The sequence below is a fragment of the Mya arenaria genome, chromosome 10 (assembly GCF_026914265.1).
Source record: "Mya arenaria isolate MELC-2E11 chromosome 10, ASM2691426v1".
Taxonomy (NCBI): domain Eukaryota; kingdom Metazoa; phylum Mollusca; class Bivalvia; order Myida; family Myidae; genus Mya; species Mya arenaria.
In genome coordinates this window covers 44,536,474-44,553,148 of record NC_069131.1, presented here as the reverse complement: position 1 = coordinate 44,553,148, position 16,675 = coordinate 44,536,474, and the positions used below count along the sequence as shown (strand labels likewise).

The 16,675-nt window shown below is 35.5% G+C and overlaps 1 protein-coding gene across 6 annotated transcripts in view; it reads left to right on the top strand.

Moving 5' to 3' along the window:
* Positions 1 to 16,675, top strand: part of LOC128206426 (oxysterol-binding protein-related protein 1-like) — a 131,565-nt gene that overhangs the window by 68,294 nt on the left and 46,596 nt on the right. For all 6 annotated transcript variants that reach the window (XM_052908851.1, XM_052908846.1, XM_052908848.1 and 3 more), the window contains exon 18: positions 2,872 to 3,006. In XM_052908851.1, the coding sequence (XP_052764811.1) occupies positions 2,872 to 3,006 (135 nt within the window). The remainder of the gene's footprint in view (positions 1 to 2,871; positions 3,007 to 16,675) is intronic.

Genomic DNA, 16,675 nt, shown 5'->3' with positions numbered 1-16,675 from the left:
TTTTGAATGGAAATCGGTGGCCCTGCAGTGCCTAGTGAATGTGGTTTTGTTCTCATATTGAAAATTGTCGGGAATGGGCCTCACATAGGTATTCAGGGTTTCGGGGCCATTTGGCAGGGATTGCAGGTCGGGTATTTTACCCAGGTTTTGAGAGACCGGAAGTCAAAGTCCCCGCTATTCCGGACTTGGGGGGGGGGGGCATATACAATTGGCTGGTGCATAAAAACATCTAAATAACCAAAAAAAGTACTCTGAAAAATACCCTGGTTCTTTTTGTTTTAATAAGCACATGTCATTGCATTTCCTGTGATAATAAAAACAAAATTTAGTCTATGTTATATGGAGTCTGATGTTTGATGATGCCATTGTGTAAGTGATCATTATTTACAAAGCCAAAATCAATCCTAAGTTATGTCTAAATACAGTTGCATATTATGTTAAACTGATTCAGGTAGATTTATATAAGTTGTTTCAAACTTTTTACTAAAAACAGAGTTATTTATTATTATGAATGAATGTCATATTAAAGTATGTTTTAATTATATAAGAAATTAGATTTATCCATATAATATGTTAGTACTAAACACGGATAAATAAATAGTATGTATTCCGACATTTTCCCAATGTCCATTAGAGGTTCAGTTCAAGATGGCATTAAAATGGGTTTAAGGGCAATTACTTTGAACAATCTTTCTTATTTATATTGAAAATAAGGAAAAATATTTTTTTCGCTCTTCGCTCGCTTCGGTTTTGATGAAAACTGACAAAAAAATTTTTTTATTTTTTTTTCGCTCGCTCGCTCGCTCCAATTTTTCTTTTGCAAAAATCCGAGGAACTAAACATTAATTTGGTGCGGCCTTATTCAAGAATTAAATTCAAGAAAATTCTCAACTTTTGGTTTCCACAAGGATTTAAATTCATCTGGCTTTGACATGACTTTACTTTGGTCCATTTTTAGGCGCTCAAATTGTCAAAGACATTTCTTGCAACTCCGCATATTGCTTGTGTATACTTAGCTAGCTAGCTGCCTTTTTAATTTTTTCCTGATTTAGTTGGTGTGCCTACTTTTCTTATGACTATGACTGACAGGCACAACCAATTGTGTAATTTTTATAACATGACTTATTTTTAGACCTTCACTTTGGTGTGGCATTCTTTACCAGACCGTTAATTGTGGAGGCCCATGCCATGGAATCCCTCCGAAGCCAATGGGTTGTTTTGGATGTTGTGCTTTTTCTGAACTGATGCTACTTTAACTGTGTGTGTTCATACCTTCTCATTTTAACCTTTCTCCTTTTATTCTGTCTGTCATTTTCTAGACTTTTGTTGTTTCCTCATTTCGCTATATTTTATTTCTTATCTGCCTCTGCTTCTTAAGTTTCTCCTTTTCTTTTATTTGTAAATCATATAGGATCTATTTGTCCTCTTTCTTAGCGTTTGAGCAATACCTGGCAAATTTTGCTCTTTTTCTCAGTATCTCAATCTCTGTCATACATTTTCTGCAACTGTTGATCTTTCCTAAGTCATTCTTTCTTGCACTTCCTATACTTAATTGCGTTAATGTTTTCAACAGTCTTTTCTTCATTTGTTTTCATATTTTCTATGTGATCTCTTTGGAAAAGGAAGCTTAACTACAAGCTTTTCCACTAGGGTACTTATTTCCTGTATAAAATTATAATCTGGTATATTTGCTATCCGTATAAAAAAATTATCCCCTTTGCACTTAATTGAAGCATATAATACCTTGAACATATAAAAGCATTACATGAATAATTTCAATTTGATTTGATGTTTTTTGATTGTAATGATAAAATGAAAATAGAATATTTAAACAAAATATGTTATCTTTTGTGCCTCAATACTGAAACTGTATTTATATTAATTCAATAAACCGTTAAGAGTAAACATTTAATGGCTTTATAATTAAATAATAAATTAAAAGTTTTATAACACACTTACTATCAAGTTGCTAAACTATCAAGTGATGCCTAAATATAACATACACACTTCTCAGAATGTGGAAATAGCACCATATTTGTCAGTTATGACATTTTATTGAAATCTGCTAAAACAGGGTGCACAGGGGACATTGCTTTAAACCATGCAGATGCTTCAAATATCTGTATGTGAGAGGCTGAAAACTGTTTTTGCATATGTTGTAACTTTCTTTTCTGGGAAATACAGCAGAATATCATTTTATTGAAGAAATTATAGAAATCTGACAACAAACAACCGAAAAGGTGCACAGGGGACATTTTGGGGTAATAAGTCATGCATCTGAGTTACGGACAAAATAATGTATTAAATAATAAAACAATGTTATTTATATAAAGCTGGCAGGTTAAAGTTATTGAAATAATATAGTAATTTAATATAAATAGTGCTTAAATGGAATGGTAGTGTTCTCAATGGGAATTGAATATTCTTACATTACATTATAATTTAGGCCAGTGTTTCCAAACTCATGCGCAAACAATTGCCATCAGACAAACATGGGGTCACTGACCTTATAACAACTTTGTAAAACGAAATATTACAAATTTATGGTACTTCCAATAAAGAACTAGTCTGATATGTTCCATCAGGTGTATTGTTGGATAGTTGATTGAAATTAACTGCCCTCGATGATCGCTTCCCAATATTTGATTGTCTGACAATTGTTTCTGAGAAGATAATCTGATACCGTTTTTTGTAGAAAATTTAAGGTGATCTATCCTGATAAGCTTTCATGTCTTAACCTGTTACAAGGTGTCACAGATGACTTTCCTCTGGCTAAATTATATCTTGAATTGTGTTCATTGTCATGATTGATCTATTAAGAAAAAATGCTTGCATTGCTCTTGTAAATTAGAAATCCTGTCTCACTTTCAGGAGCTGTCCAAGATCACTATGCCTGTTGTGTTCAATGAGCCACTCACCTTCCTACAGCGAATCACCGAATACCTGGAGTACTCAACTCTTCTAGACATGGCAGCCAAACAGGATAATCCTGTTGATAGACTCATGGTTAGTGTTTTTGACCTGCTTTAAAGAATGTGGGTAGTGGTGCCAGGGTTTTAAGTGATCATGCGGAGGGAATTTGGATGCGTTAGGGGAAACACCATGTACCATTTTCTAATTGTCCTCTAACAATTCTTTTCAAATGCTGCTGCTGGGGTCTTTATTGACCTTGCCCCAGAGTCACCTGTTTTACATTGAGATATTTACCGGTAGGGAAATCTTTGAAAATCTTCTTGTCCTCTACTAAGCTTGTTCAAATTGTGCCCTTGAAGTCGAAATTGGTACTGCCTTGGGTCCACCTGTACTTCATAGAGCTTTTTAAAGAAAAACTTTAAAATTCTTCTTGTCTGAAACTGAAAAGCATAGAGCTTAGATATTTGGTGTAAAACATCTAATGGTTCTCTACCAAGATTGTTCAAAATTAAATATGCCCCTGGAGTCAAAATTGGCCCCACCATGTTGTCACCTGTTTGTCATGGCAACTGAAAAGTATACTTTTAAATTCTTTTGACAAAAACTGTTAGGCTAAATCTTAGATATTTGTTGCGTAACATTGTCTACTGGTCCTCTACCAAAATTGGTCCAATAATCTTTTTAAAGCTCACCTGAGCAAAATGTGCTCAGCGTCAGCTATTGTGACAGGGTGATTGTCCTTCGTCTTGGTTGGTCCTCTTCCATATTCCTTCGATAAAAGTTGTTCTTGCAGAACTCTGGTTGCCATGGTAACTGATTGGATAAACTTTGAAAATCTTCTTCACAGAAACTTCTGGCCTAGTTTCAAAATAATCTCACAGAAATATACTGTAACTTAACATGCATGTTCCTAAGACGAACACTATAGGGCCATCTTGGCCCTCTTGTTTTAAAGAGCAATTAAATAAGGGCAATAAACACATTCTTATGTCACAGCAAGCAAGGGCCATGATAGCAAGGGCCATCATGGCCCTTTGTTAATTATTGCCTGTTCTTAATTTGCATGTACCTATTTTTTTGCGGAGCACAACTTGAAAAGTATTGAAGGTGTCAACTTCAAATTTTATATACAGAAATCAGGGGCGTAGCTTGAACCCAATTTGAAGTACTCCCATTTTTAGCGGGGGTCCTCCCCCTGAATTTTTTTTGTTTACTCGTGCGATTTGGTGGCATTTGACATATCTGGTAACTTGAAATGCTAGTTTTAAGTTAATAATAACTGAAGCAAAAAGGAAAACTGCAAGATCAAGCAATAAATATTCAAAACATATTTATACTTGGTGGAGATACCTCCCTCCGAATATTTAGCATATACAGATGAACAAGTTGCATTGAGGACAAATATCACAAATAGTTTGATTTAAACATGGAAAACATCACAAGCAAAGAATACACAAATGTATACATAGTTTATCTTATGGATTTTTTTTTTCCCATTCTGAAACAGTTTTACACAACAACACACGTTTAAACTTTGAACTCTAACGCCAGCCGACGGTCTTTTCTACGTGCAAAAACATCCACTATGTGCTCAGCGTTGATATCTCGCTCTTGAGGTACGTCTTGACTCTCCTCATTGTGGAGAAGGACCGCTCTGCCGTAGCTGTGGAAACGGGCATGCAAATCAACACCATCATGCAAAGTATTATGTTTGGATATGATGCCTCAGCGGCCACTCGCAAAGATGTTTCCAGGTTTGGATACTCAGCTGGGGATGTTGTGGTCCATTTAGCAATCTATCTTTTACACTCCCAGACAAACGTCTCCTCGTCACACTCTAAGTCTGGACTGTACTCTGCAAAAATCTCTGCGGCCCTGGCAGGTGTCAGTTCAGTAGCCTATAACAAAACAAACATGACCCACTTTTTTATAATTAAACAATAAAATAAGCAATTGAGAAAAATATAGATATGCACAGAACTTAACGTTTTGGTACACACACTTAGTTTTTAGCTCAACTATTCGAAGAATAAGGAGAGCTATACTACTCACCCTGGCGTCGGCGTTGGCGTCACACCTTGGTTAAGGTTTTGCATGTAAGCACCTTTAAGTCATTATCTCAGTAAATACATCAGTTATTGCATTGAAACTTTGAATATGTATTCCCAACTATCTTACATACTAAATTAATGAAGTTAGATAACAATTTTTTTAATATAATGCAAATAATAGGCCTTTATTATTCGACTTAGAAATTCTGGTTAAGGTTTTGCGTGTAAGCACACATAGGTTAATATCTCAGCAACTACTTGAGGTATTGCATTGATACTTGATACAATGGTACTTAACCATCCAACCTACTAAATTAACCAAGTAAGATAACTCTAGTTTGCATTTAATGCAAATAATTGCCCTTTATTATTCGACTTAGAAATTCTGGTTACGGTTTTGCATGTAAGCACACATAGGTTAATATCTCAGCAACTACTTGAGGTATTGCATTGATACTTGATACAATGGTACTCAACCATCCAACCTAATAAATTAACCAAGTTAGATAACTCTAGTTTGCATTTAATGCGAATAATTGCCCTTTTTAATTCGACTTAGAAATTCTGGTTAAGGTTTTGCGTGTAAGCACACATAGGTTAATATCTCAGCAACTACTTGAGGTATTGCATTGAGACTTGATACAATGGTACTCAACCATCCAACCTACTAAATTAACCAAGTAAGATAACTCTAGTTTGCATTTAATGCAAAATAATTGCCCTTTATTAATCGACTTAGAAATTCTGGTTAAGGTTTTGCATGTAACCACATTTAAGTCAATATCTCAGCAAATATATCATGTATTGCATTGAAACATTAGATATGTATTCCCAGATAACACTTTTTTGAATATAATGCAAATTATGGGCCTTTATTATTTGACTTAGAAATTCTGGTTAAGGTTATGCATGTAAACACACATAGGTTAATATCTCAGCAATTACTTGATGGATTGCATTGAGACTTTATACAATGGTACTCAACCATCTACTTAAATAACCAAGTAAGATAACTCCAGTTTGCATTAAATTAAAATAATGGCCCCTTTTTCATTCGACATAGAAATTCTGGTTAAGGTTTTGCATGTAACCACTTTTAAGTCAATACCTCAGCGAATACATCATGTATTGCATTGAAACTTTACACACAGGCTCCCATCTATTTAACCTTCTTATTTAATCAAGTAAGATAACTCTATCTTTTATTATATATAATTTTTGCCCCTTTATTATGCGACTTAGAAATTCTGGTTAAAGTCTTGCATGTTAGCACACATAGGATAATATCTCAGCAACTATTTGATGTATTGCATTGAGACTTTATACAATGGTATTCATTCACCCAACTTAATATGATAATAACCAAGTAAGATAACTGTATTTTGCAAATAATGGCCCTTTATTATTAGACTTAGAAATTCTCGTTAATAGTTTGCATGGAACCACATTTATGTTTATATCTCAGCACACCATGTATTGCATTGAAATCTAATCTAACAGTGATCCGTGCATGTTTCACCAAAACTTTTCAATCCTTACATTGAAAAGCGGCGGAATAGTCGAGCGCGCTGTCTCTGTGACAGCTCTTGTTTATGAAACAATAATATAATTGATGTTTTATTTAACTATACATGTACAACATTACGCAATTCCAAGTATTTTCATTGATGTCACATTTTATTTCATAAAAAAAAAGGATGAATGAAAACCTACTTTCGTCGGCAGAAGATATTGTGCAGTAAATCTCCCATGCGGTTTAAGCAGGCGGGTTGTTAACTCAACAATTAGGCGGTCAATGAAAGGAAGGAACATGTTGACCTTCCAGTATTCTGTGGGTGTTGCCGCTGGTGCGTTAGGCCTGTTTGCCTGTCGCCCCGGGCCTCGAGTAATGGACGGCTCCACCCCAATGTCTCTTGCTAGTGACAAAGCCTTTTCGTATACTGGTTGTCCCATACTGTTGGATCGTTGCGTTCAGACTGAAATGACATATTGATAGTGACATTACATTAAACAACGCATTAGTAAAGCGCACGGCAACGTCCATCTTTCTTTTTGTAAGTCAAAAGATGGGAAACACATCTAATAACATATGACTGCAAATAAGTTCAATTCATATGTACACACACATATATGAATTGTTTCTGTAAACATATATACAAGCTATGAAATTAGTGCACTGTTAATGAGTGACGGGTCTAGGAAAAAAATATACATTGCCATTTACGCCGATGAAAAGTATAACTATAGTCCAACCCAAAGTAAGATCAAGTACACTGGTACATATTGACTTACATATGATTTTGTCGGTTAACCGAGGCGTGATTAACACTATTCTATAACTTTTCTGTCATTACGAAATGAATTCATCCCACAACTAGATGTTAGGAAAATGAATTAAATAACAAACCTCTTAAATAGCGACAACAACACGTGCTTCTTCTGTTGCCTCCAGTAAATCACACGTCTTCTTCTGGAGGAGTTTCGACAGGTGTACGACCGCTAGGGTAGTGATGAACTCGAAGTTCTGAATAGAGCGACTGTATCCCGCGGCTTTGCTGTCACCATAGTCGCTAGCGAGTTCGTCCAAGGAACTTACAACAACTCTGGAAATACAAGACACAATTAAATCAATGTTTCGAGAATGGTTTGTGAGCGAACAATATGAACATCGAAAGCCTTCTATTTAGACGTACATTATTTTAAATAAAAAAGTGATAAGATAACAGACTAAGAAATATCACATAATTAGGAAAAAATACAATAAACACTTAGAAGAATATTGATTTAGAGCAATTAGGCATTGTATAATTTAAGTATGTTTACTCAAGATTACCTAAATGAGCATAGAAAAGTGTGCAAATCATCCGCCCTAGCTGCCCAGCGGGTCTCGCACAGAGATTGCGCTTTTCCATCTCATAACGGGCAACTTCATCGTTGTCAAGGTTTTCCTGGAAGCCTAGGAGGCGTTTAGCGGAGTAGTTAAAAGCAAACGCTATTTGTTGCACGGTAGCCATCATGTTCCTTGCATCAATTCTTTTGATGCATGGATAATAGCCAGGTTGAGGCAGTGGGCTTTGCAGAGGGTGTACACAGCCCCAGGAATACGCTGTTGGATCCTTGCCTGTACGCCTCTTCGGATACCGGACAATTTTTGGCAGCGCCATCATATCCCTGGCCACGCATTTTGTTTACGTCAACACCCGCCAGTTCAAGATTTGCTAAGATGGCATTGGCCAACGTCTTGCCTGAAGTTGATTCGCACTCGGTGAACCCCAAAAAATCTTTGCGTAAATCAGCTCCGTCGAAGTATCTAAGGCACATGGCCATCTGTTCCATAGTGCTGGCATCAGTTGCCTCGTCAGCCATAAACCTGAAGCAGGGTGCGCTATTGCACTTTGACACGATACTGTCTGCGATTTGTTTTCCACAAATGGAAATAAGCCCATTTTGTATATCGGGGCTAAGGTACATAGATCTTGGATCTCCTTGTTCTAGATGCTCTTTTAATATGGGATCCTGCTTGGCCTGAAAGCTCAATAGGGCCTGAAAATTTCTCTTATCGCCTTCATGCCCCCTCAAGGCAATGTTCTGTTTCCCACAGAACACTATCGCTTCTATTATACTAACAAGGATCTTTCTGTTCTTTTCAACGACCACATTGTATTGGGATGACATGCTACATAGTATGTCTTTTTTTTCCCCCTTCATTATTGCTAAGAAATGATCTGCTGAATCACAGTTAGACAGGTAGGCCTCTGATTTCATGTGGCTCAAAACTACCTTGGATATGTTGCTCCAATCTCTCAATACTGTGGTGACTTAATGTTTTCACGCGAGCATCAGGGCCAGCAAACAGATGGCATTGGGCGCAGTAGACACCATCAGTGACCACAGAATAGCGTAGCCATAAATATGACACGAATTACTTTGGTTGAAGGGTGCCAAACCGTCTTTGAGCATACCTAAAATTGAAGATAATATTCCTAATCAGGTTTGCTTCAAAATGGGCAATACAAATCGTTTTCTACAACAACAACAACAACAATAATAATAATAATAATAAGAAGAAGAAGAAGAAGAAGAAAATAATAACAATATTAGATAACAATAAAGATGTAAAAATAATTTTTTAAAAATATATGTACTCTCTCCAGATTCGAACTCCAGTTGTTGGTTAACGAGTCCTCACGCTAACCGTTACGCCACAGGGACTTGTGAAATATCATTCATAACTTTTTAATTATGTCAAGCGATTTATGGCCAAATTTGACTATCAAATTGTATTATATTTTTATAAATTCTGAAAATGTCACCAAATTAACAAAAACACATGCTATTATACTATGTATTCATTTGAATTTCCTCTTACAAACTTAATTAGTATTTCAGTTAAGTGTTACTTTTCAAGTCTACAGTAGCGTGTGTATTTTTTATAAATAATAGTATACCTTGTTGGAAACTTGAAACTTGGAGCCTCATCCCAGTGTTTGGTCAGCAGGTTAAATTTGAATTCACTATCATACGGGACTGATGTTGCACAAGTTCTTGAAAAATATCAGGATAAGGTGGGCAAAAGGTTGTCGGAGACGCCATTTTTGTTTGTTTAAAATTTGCGCTGTTTAAAACTTGACTTGATGTAATGAAGACGGGAGGTAAATATGATTGATCATAGTTATAATACGTAAAAGTAAAGCTAAGTTGTTTACCGTGTTTAAGATTTCATGTTTAAAGTGTGCTTGGAACATCATAGTAAAGGATACTATGTACAGTTACTACCGATATATATGACATTTTACATTTAACTTAGCTGGATTGGTTTCAAATTCGCATGTACCCCCTTAGGGTTCAAGTTTTACATCGGATTCAGGCCATTTAGAATTTTCATTTTTCAAAATCAAAGTACTCCTGGGAGTATGGGAGTATGCCTGGTTATTTGCCTGGAAATATCTCATTTAGGATCCATCACAAGTGCAGTGCACAGAAACTGTAACTCTGGCTGCAGTGTTTTTGAGTTATTGCCCTTTGTTAATTTTCATACTTATTTTTTGTCCTGAGCATAATTTGAAAAGTCTTTGAGGTATTAAATTCAAACTTCATATACAGATATATCTCATTTAAAGAATTGCAGTGCACAGGAACTGTAATCCGGGCTGCAGTTTTTGAGTTGCCTTTAGGCAAACTCTCTGGAGTCATGTTTGATACCATATTTCAGAGTTACACTATTTTTCGCGGACCCCTTGATTCAGGTAGAATGCCGCGCTGAAAGAAGTTCCATATCTATCATGTTTTCCACATGCATAGTTCAATTATTATGTGTGATGTGTCTTAATAAATCATTTATTGTGCGAGTCTGAAACTCGATTATTTGCATTTTGGTCAAATGAAGGTATTAAAAATGATTTATCCTGTCTCGTAGTAATTTATGCTTTTACATATTGTCAGAGGGGTGAGCGCAAGACTGTGTTAAGTGTAAAGCAATAAAGAATGCACTTAGCACAGTCTTGCGCTCACCCCTCTGTCAAATTGTGCAGTACCGGGTAATAAAAGTAGTCCATTGAATGTGAAGTGTCGGGCGTGCTATTTTGTTATTTCATTAAAATAAACGTATGGAAATTAAAAAAAATTAACGTCGAGAAACGTTTGTTATCATAAGTGATTTATATACAATTCATTTTGAATGTTCGACTAAAATATCGCGGAGGAATCGTCGCCAGCTTCAATCCGGGCTAACTCTTCTACAAACCACAAACTATATCTGGTAAGTAGCCAACTATAACAAATTGTTTTTCCTTCAATTTCTTATTGTATGTGTTGAGTATTTTACAATCATAGCAGTGCATTGTTATTTTTGTCTTGTGACATATCTGCACAATTTACAAAGCGTCCGAAGTCAGTCATTTTTCAAAAACTCTGGGCATCGTTCAACAACACCGGAGCCTGCCATTTTGTAAAATCTCGGCCCTCGTTCAACAACAACGAATCGACAATCAGCAGTTCCGTTTGCATGCACTTGAATATATTGTCATTCACTTGAGTTTTCTTTTTATCGTAGGTTATTTATGTTTGATGTTCTCTGTGCATTTTTAAACAAACCATTTTTGCACAAATTACGTGAATTCGACTTCGGAAAAACGATCCGTCTTCGTTCATTTTAGCATGCATGGAATAATTTCGTAACCAAGCCTTATGTTTATCTCGGGTTATATATGTATGTTGTATTCCGTGCATTTCTACTTAACGTTACTCGAGTGCGCATGCTAAATTTAGGTTATCATTTTACTGCGCTATTCGCCCCCACCACCATTATCAAACACGTACATTTGGGATTTTTTTATTGATGTTCACACTCACAGACATGTATTGAATTGACATATTAAAGACTGGTTAAAAATCAATTAACATTTTGTTTACATCAAGAGTTTGATAATCAATAGTTTGAGGTGTTTGGAATATTGGATACATTGTTAAAATATTGTAAAGCAAGTATTTGAGAAGCACTTGTGACTTTTTTCATCAAGTGTTTACATCACACGTGTTTGAATATTGGAAACGAGATTTTAATTGTTAAGTAAGTGTTTGATCAATAGTTTGATTTTAACTTTTTCATTTTTATTGTCGAGCTTCTTTGATTCTAAGTCCTTTGGACTGTATTGTAAGCACAAAGTGTATTCTAAGTGTTTTCTCAAAGTGTATATATATAAAAGTGAACACTTGATTGCGTAATTGTTATACAAAGTATACCATCACCCATACATAGAGCTTATTGGATAGAGTGTAACAGGATTCGCCCTATGTGTCTGTCTAGCCGTACACATGTTCGTGTCTGATCCATATCTCCCGTCATGAATAAATGATTTTTTAAATTTTACAGAAATGTTAACCACATCCAAGATTATGTGTTGCAGGTCAAAGTTCAATGTCACAAAGCTTAATTGTCATATATTCTACTAATACAGCTAGTGACTTCATATTTGGCATGTAGGTGTACCTGATGGAGCCACCAATTTTCAGTGGTAACATTTGAAGGTCAAGGTCATCCTTCAATGTCAAAGGTCAACTTTTGAATTATTGCAGATACAGAAATGATACTTGACATGCATGTGTATCTCATTAAGTTGCAAATATTCATTTGTAACATAACACAGTCAAGGTCATCCTTCAAGGTCAGATGTCAAATTTATTTGTGACAAGACCCTTTGGGCGCATTGGTGTTTCAACTACACACTTTTATTTACCATCGCAAGGGTTACAATTTGACAGGGTAATAACTAACGTTTTTTTTTGTGTGCAAATTTAATGCCCCTTTACAGGCAGACAAATGTTGGCATACATAAAAGATGATGATTGAAAATAAGCAATCAAAAACTTCTTTATGCCACATCAAAGATGTCGATGTTATTTCTCCTTGCAGGACAGCGTTGCCACTACAGTAATGGTGAATGACAAAGAGGTGAATGTGCGGACCATTACGGTGGAGGACCGTACTGGGAAGGTGAAAGTCAGCCTGTGGCGCAACATTGCAGCAGAGCCTGTGGTGTTGGGGGATGTTGTTGCCATCACCAATATTGTTGTCAACAGCAAGAGATATAACAATGAGGAATCCCTGTCGTCAACACAATTTACAAAGATAGAGGTAAATGCTATATCTTGGAACATACAAACATACATGTACTCGAGCAAAAGTTCCTTTCCAAATCCTCTGATCTACCTAAACTATTTGCAATGCACAGACTTGAATTTTAGCATGAAGGTGCATCTCAATGACCCACACATTTTGAGGATCCACTTGTCAAGGTCACATTCAAGATGTAAAATTGCCATTAACTTTTCATCCATTTGACAAACTTCATATTTAACATGATATTGCATCTCAGGAAGCCGCTCATTTTTTTTAGCGGCCATGTTAAGGTAAAGATGTCCCATCAACATCAAGCGTTTCATTTATGAAATGTTTATACTACCCCTGGCAATTACGCATGCAAACTATTTCGATAGTGTATTTGTCCCATACTCTAACTTAAAAACTACTTGAAAGAATTAAAGGAATTGAAGGAATTTGATTGAAACTTGCAACTTAGATAGATAGCAATGTGAAGTTGTGCACTTTGCAAGGGTTATAACGCTTGGTCAATTTGTTGCAGAGTTATCTCCCCTTGTTCCATAGTTTAATAGTGTAAACTTTGTCCAGAGCATACTATGACAACTACTAGATTATATTTGATAAAGTTTTAAACAATGGTAGAGCTCAATTAGAGGAAGTACAGTTTACAAATACCATAACCCATGTTTGCTTAATGACAGAGTTATTTCCCTTTGTTACTTTTTCTTGTCCAGTGCATAACTTGAAAACTACCGGATGGAATTTCATATACTGCATACAATGGTAGAGCTCAATGAAAGGAAGTGCAGTGTACAAGAACCATAACCCCTTTATGCTTAATAACGGAGTTATTCCCTACTTTATTTATATAGGTTACTGACATGCCAAACACCGAGATGACGGCCACCATTCTAGGACTTGACCTGGGTGATGTGGAATCCCAGTTACTCACAGAACAGGATGGAATCTTCAATGTATCAAACGAAGTGCTAGTTGCAGCCTTTCAGTGTCAGTTGGAAGACATTACAGCCAAACTACCAAAAACACTGAATTTCATAGCCAAAGGACAGTCTGTGGTCACCTTTAATGAGTGAAAAATCATGTTCAAAGTTTATAGTTTAGAGATGTTTACTTTTCATACACTGGAGCATGACAGTCTGTGGTCACCTTTAATGAGTGAAAAATCATGTTCATAGTTTATAGTTTAGAGATGTTTACTTTTCATACACTGGAGCATTCATAGTGTTGCCTGTTATATCATTCCATCACCAAGAATTACCAAACTTGCTAGCTCTTGACCTGGGTGGTGTGGAATCAAGCTTAGTCACAGAACAGATGGAATCTTCACTAAATCGAACGAGGATCTAGTTATCACCTAGGATTACCAAACTTAGTGTGAGGATGCATATATTGAATGCAGCGTTCCACTTTCATCAGTTTCATGTCCTTCTGAAGTTGACCTTTACATTTGATCTTCATTATTTAGAGTAATATTCTTGATGAAAATTCACTTTAAAACACACAAAAATCTATCTTTGTCTGTTAGAGGACATTACCTATCTGTCATTGATGTGACAGATTGATGCATTATTTGATGTGAAAGTGGCGTATTTTACCTATTATAAGTCATTTGAATTCAATTTGAGAATTTTATTTCTCATAGTTCCTGCCCACAACTGTCAATCATTATGTGAACCACCAGCCGCGTTTCACAATTTTACTTTAAAGGTACCAGTATGAAACAAGAGCAGCAATGTGCCAATCAACCTCTTGTGTACTTTTTAATTGGCCAATTGTAAAGCACGCAACGGTTCGTAAACTAATTTACAATCTGGGGTGGGAATCATGAGGCATTAAAATCCTCACACTTTATTCATTTTGGTGTAATTAGGGACCCCCACACATCAATGTGGGAGCCCTATAGTAATCACCCTGTTTGTCTGTCCGTCCATTCGTTTTTTGTTTTTCTTCCATAACTTCAGTATTTCTTAACACATTATCCCCTATGCTATATTTAGATTCCGACGTCATTTTTATATTTTTAGCTAACCAAAAATAATCTTGAAGGCTTGAAGTATCGGTTTATCTCAATGGTTTTAAAGGCATTATGGGATATAGAGCATTTGCTCCTAAGGAGCAAATGCTCTATTTCTCACAATTTCTTCAAACATCAGCCACAATAATTGTGCAATAATGTGTCTCTAGGAGATAATGAGTTAATGGAATTTGATAAAACTTCATACAATAGTAAAGCTCAATAGGAAGAAATGCAGTGTACAAGAACCATAGCTCTAATTTACCTAATTATGGAGTTATTGACCTTTGTTACTTTGTCTTGTCCGGAACATAACTTGAAAACTAGTGTATGGAATTTCATAAAACATCATACAATGGTAAAGTTCAATGATAGGAAGTGCAGTAATTTGCTTAATTACAGAGTTATTGCCCTTTGTTACTTTTTCTTGTCCAGAGCAAAACTTGGAAACTACTGGATGGAATTTCATAATACTTCATACAATGTTAAAACTCAATGAGATGAAGTGCAGTGTACAAGAACCATAACTCTTAATTTGCTAATTATGGAGCTATTGTCCTTTGGTACTTTTACTTGTCTGGAGCATAACTTGAAAACTACTGGATGGAATTTCATATTTACTTCATACAATGGTAGAGCTCCCTTGGTCAGAGTTCTAGTTCAATTACATATTGTAGGAAAAAATCTACCTCTTTTACTAAAAATGATTTCATCTATAACGTTTTTGGTCATTACTTTTACCAGACGATATAGGTTTTTTTTCGTGTTTGAAAGATTGAATATTCATCAGCAGAATTACTTTTAAATCTTTGTCAGCGCATATCTCCTATACTATATGGCCTACGATCACCAAACTTGGCTTGTGGTTGCATTTTTGGATTATGAAGTGTCATGTATCACTATCATTCTGACCTTGACGTTCACATTCTACCTTGATTTTCACACACCAATTGAGTGGAGGCGTCCATGTACCATATATGCATGTCTACTAGTAGTTAAGTTTTAAATATACTTTAGTTAAATACAAGGAGTACAGGAATACTCGCATTTTATTATACCAGGCTTTAAAAATTGAATTTGCTTTTGTCAAATTCCAGCTACAGCTGTCTGCATTCTTTTTACATGCTCTTGGTGACACCTTCCCTAATTGACCACTACCTATCTAAGACAGGTAGTTGTATTAAAGAGTTGTTTTGCTGAATACACTCAACAAAACTCCTAATCGGTCACCTAGGTAATCTTCTAATATTCCCTTCCCTGTACAATAAGCTTAATTACAAATTAGATTTATGAAAAGACCATTATCTCGTACACATGCTGTGAAAACTTGGTTCACGTACTATGCTTCATCAAAAAGACACAGTGTCTCAAATGACAACACTATCAATAATAAAAGTCACAAAATCTAACATAGGGTATAAAGGAAGAAAAATAAAAATACCACCCTTTGTCACTTTAAAATGATATTACATGACATGTGAGACTGATACACAGTCACCAATGGCTTAATAAGTTAAAAAAAATGTTCAACTTTAACATTACCTTCTATGTGAAACAGAGACTGTGTCAAAAGATTTTAAAAATACAAAATCAATGAAAAATGTGATTCCCTATGGAATTTGCATTGTAATTTCTTTTCCTTGTGACTTTTGGATTAGGAGTAATCACATATGAACTGTGTTTTCTCTGCCGTTTAAGCTTCGATTTAGTTGAAATTTTCTAAGAATATTGCCACGAGATGGGAAAAATAGAATACTGAACTGTATATTGTTGACACTTTATGCATTTTTCAGGAAAGTTACTTTACTAAGTGACCGATTAGGAGTTTTGCCAAGTTTACATCAGCTGAGACAATTACTAATTTTTCAGACAGGACAGAAATATAGTTTTAAAAAAAAATCCAGTTTAAGAAGTGATCGGTTAGAACTTTGACTGAGTGTATGTCATTTCACATATCTTACAAACTATTGATATGTCATTTGCTTATTATGTTGCCTATGATTTCTTTCTATGTTATGACTAAACTTTTACTATACTGTACATATCGTTGTCTGTTTATCTTTGTTTCATTCAACT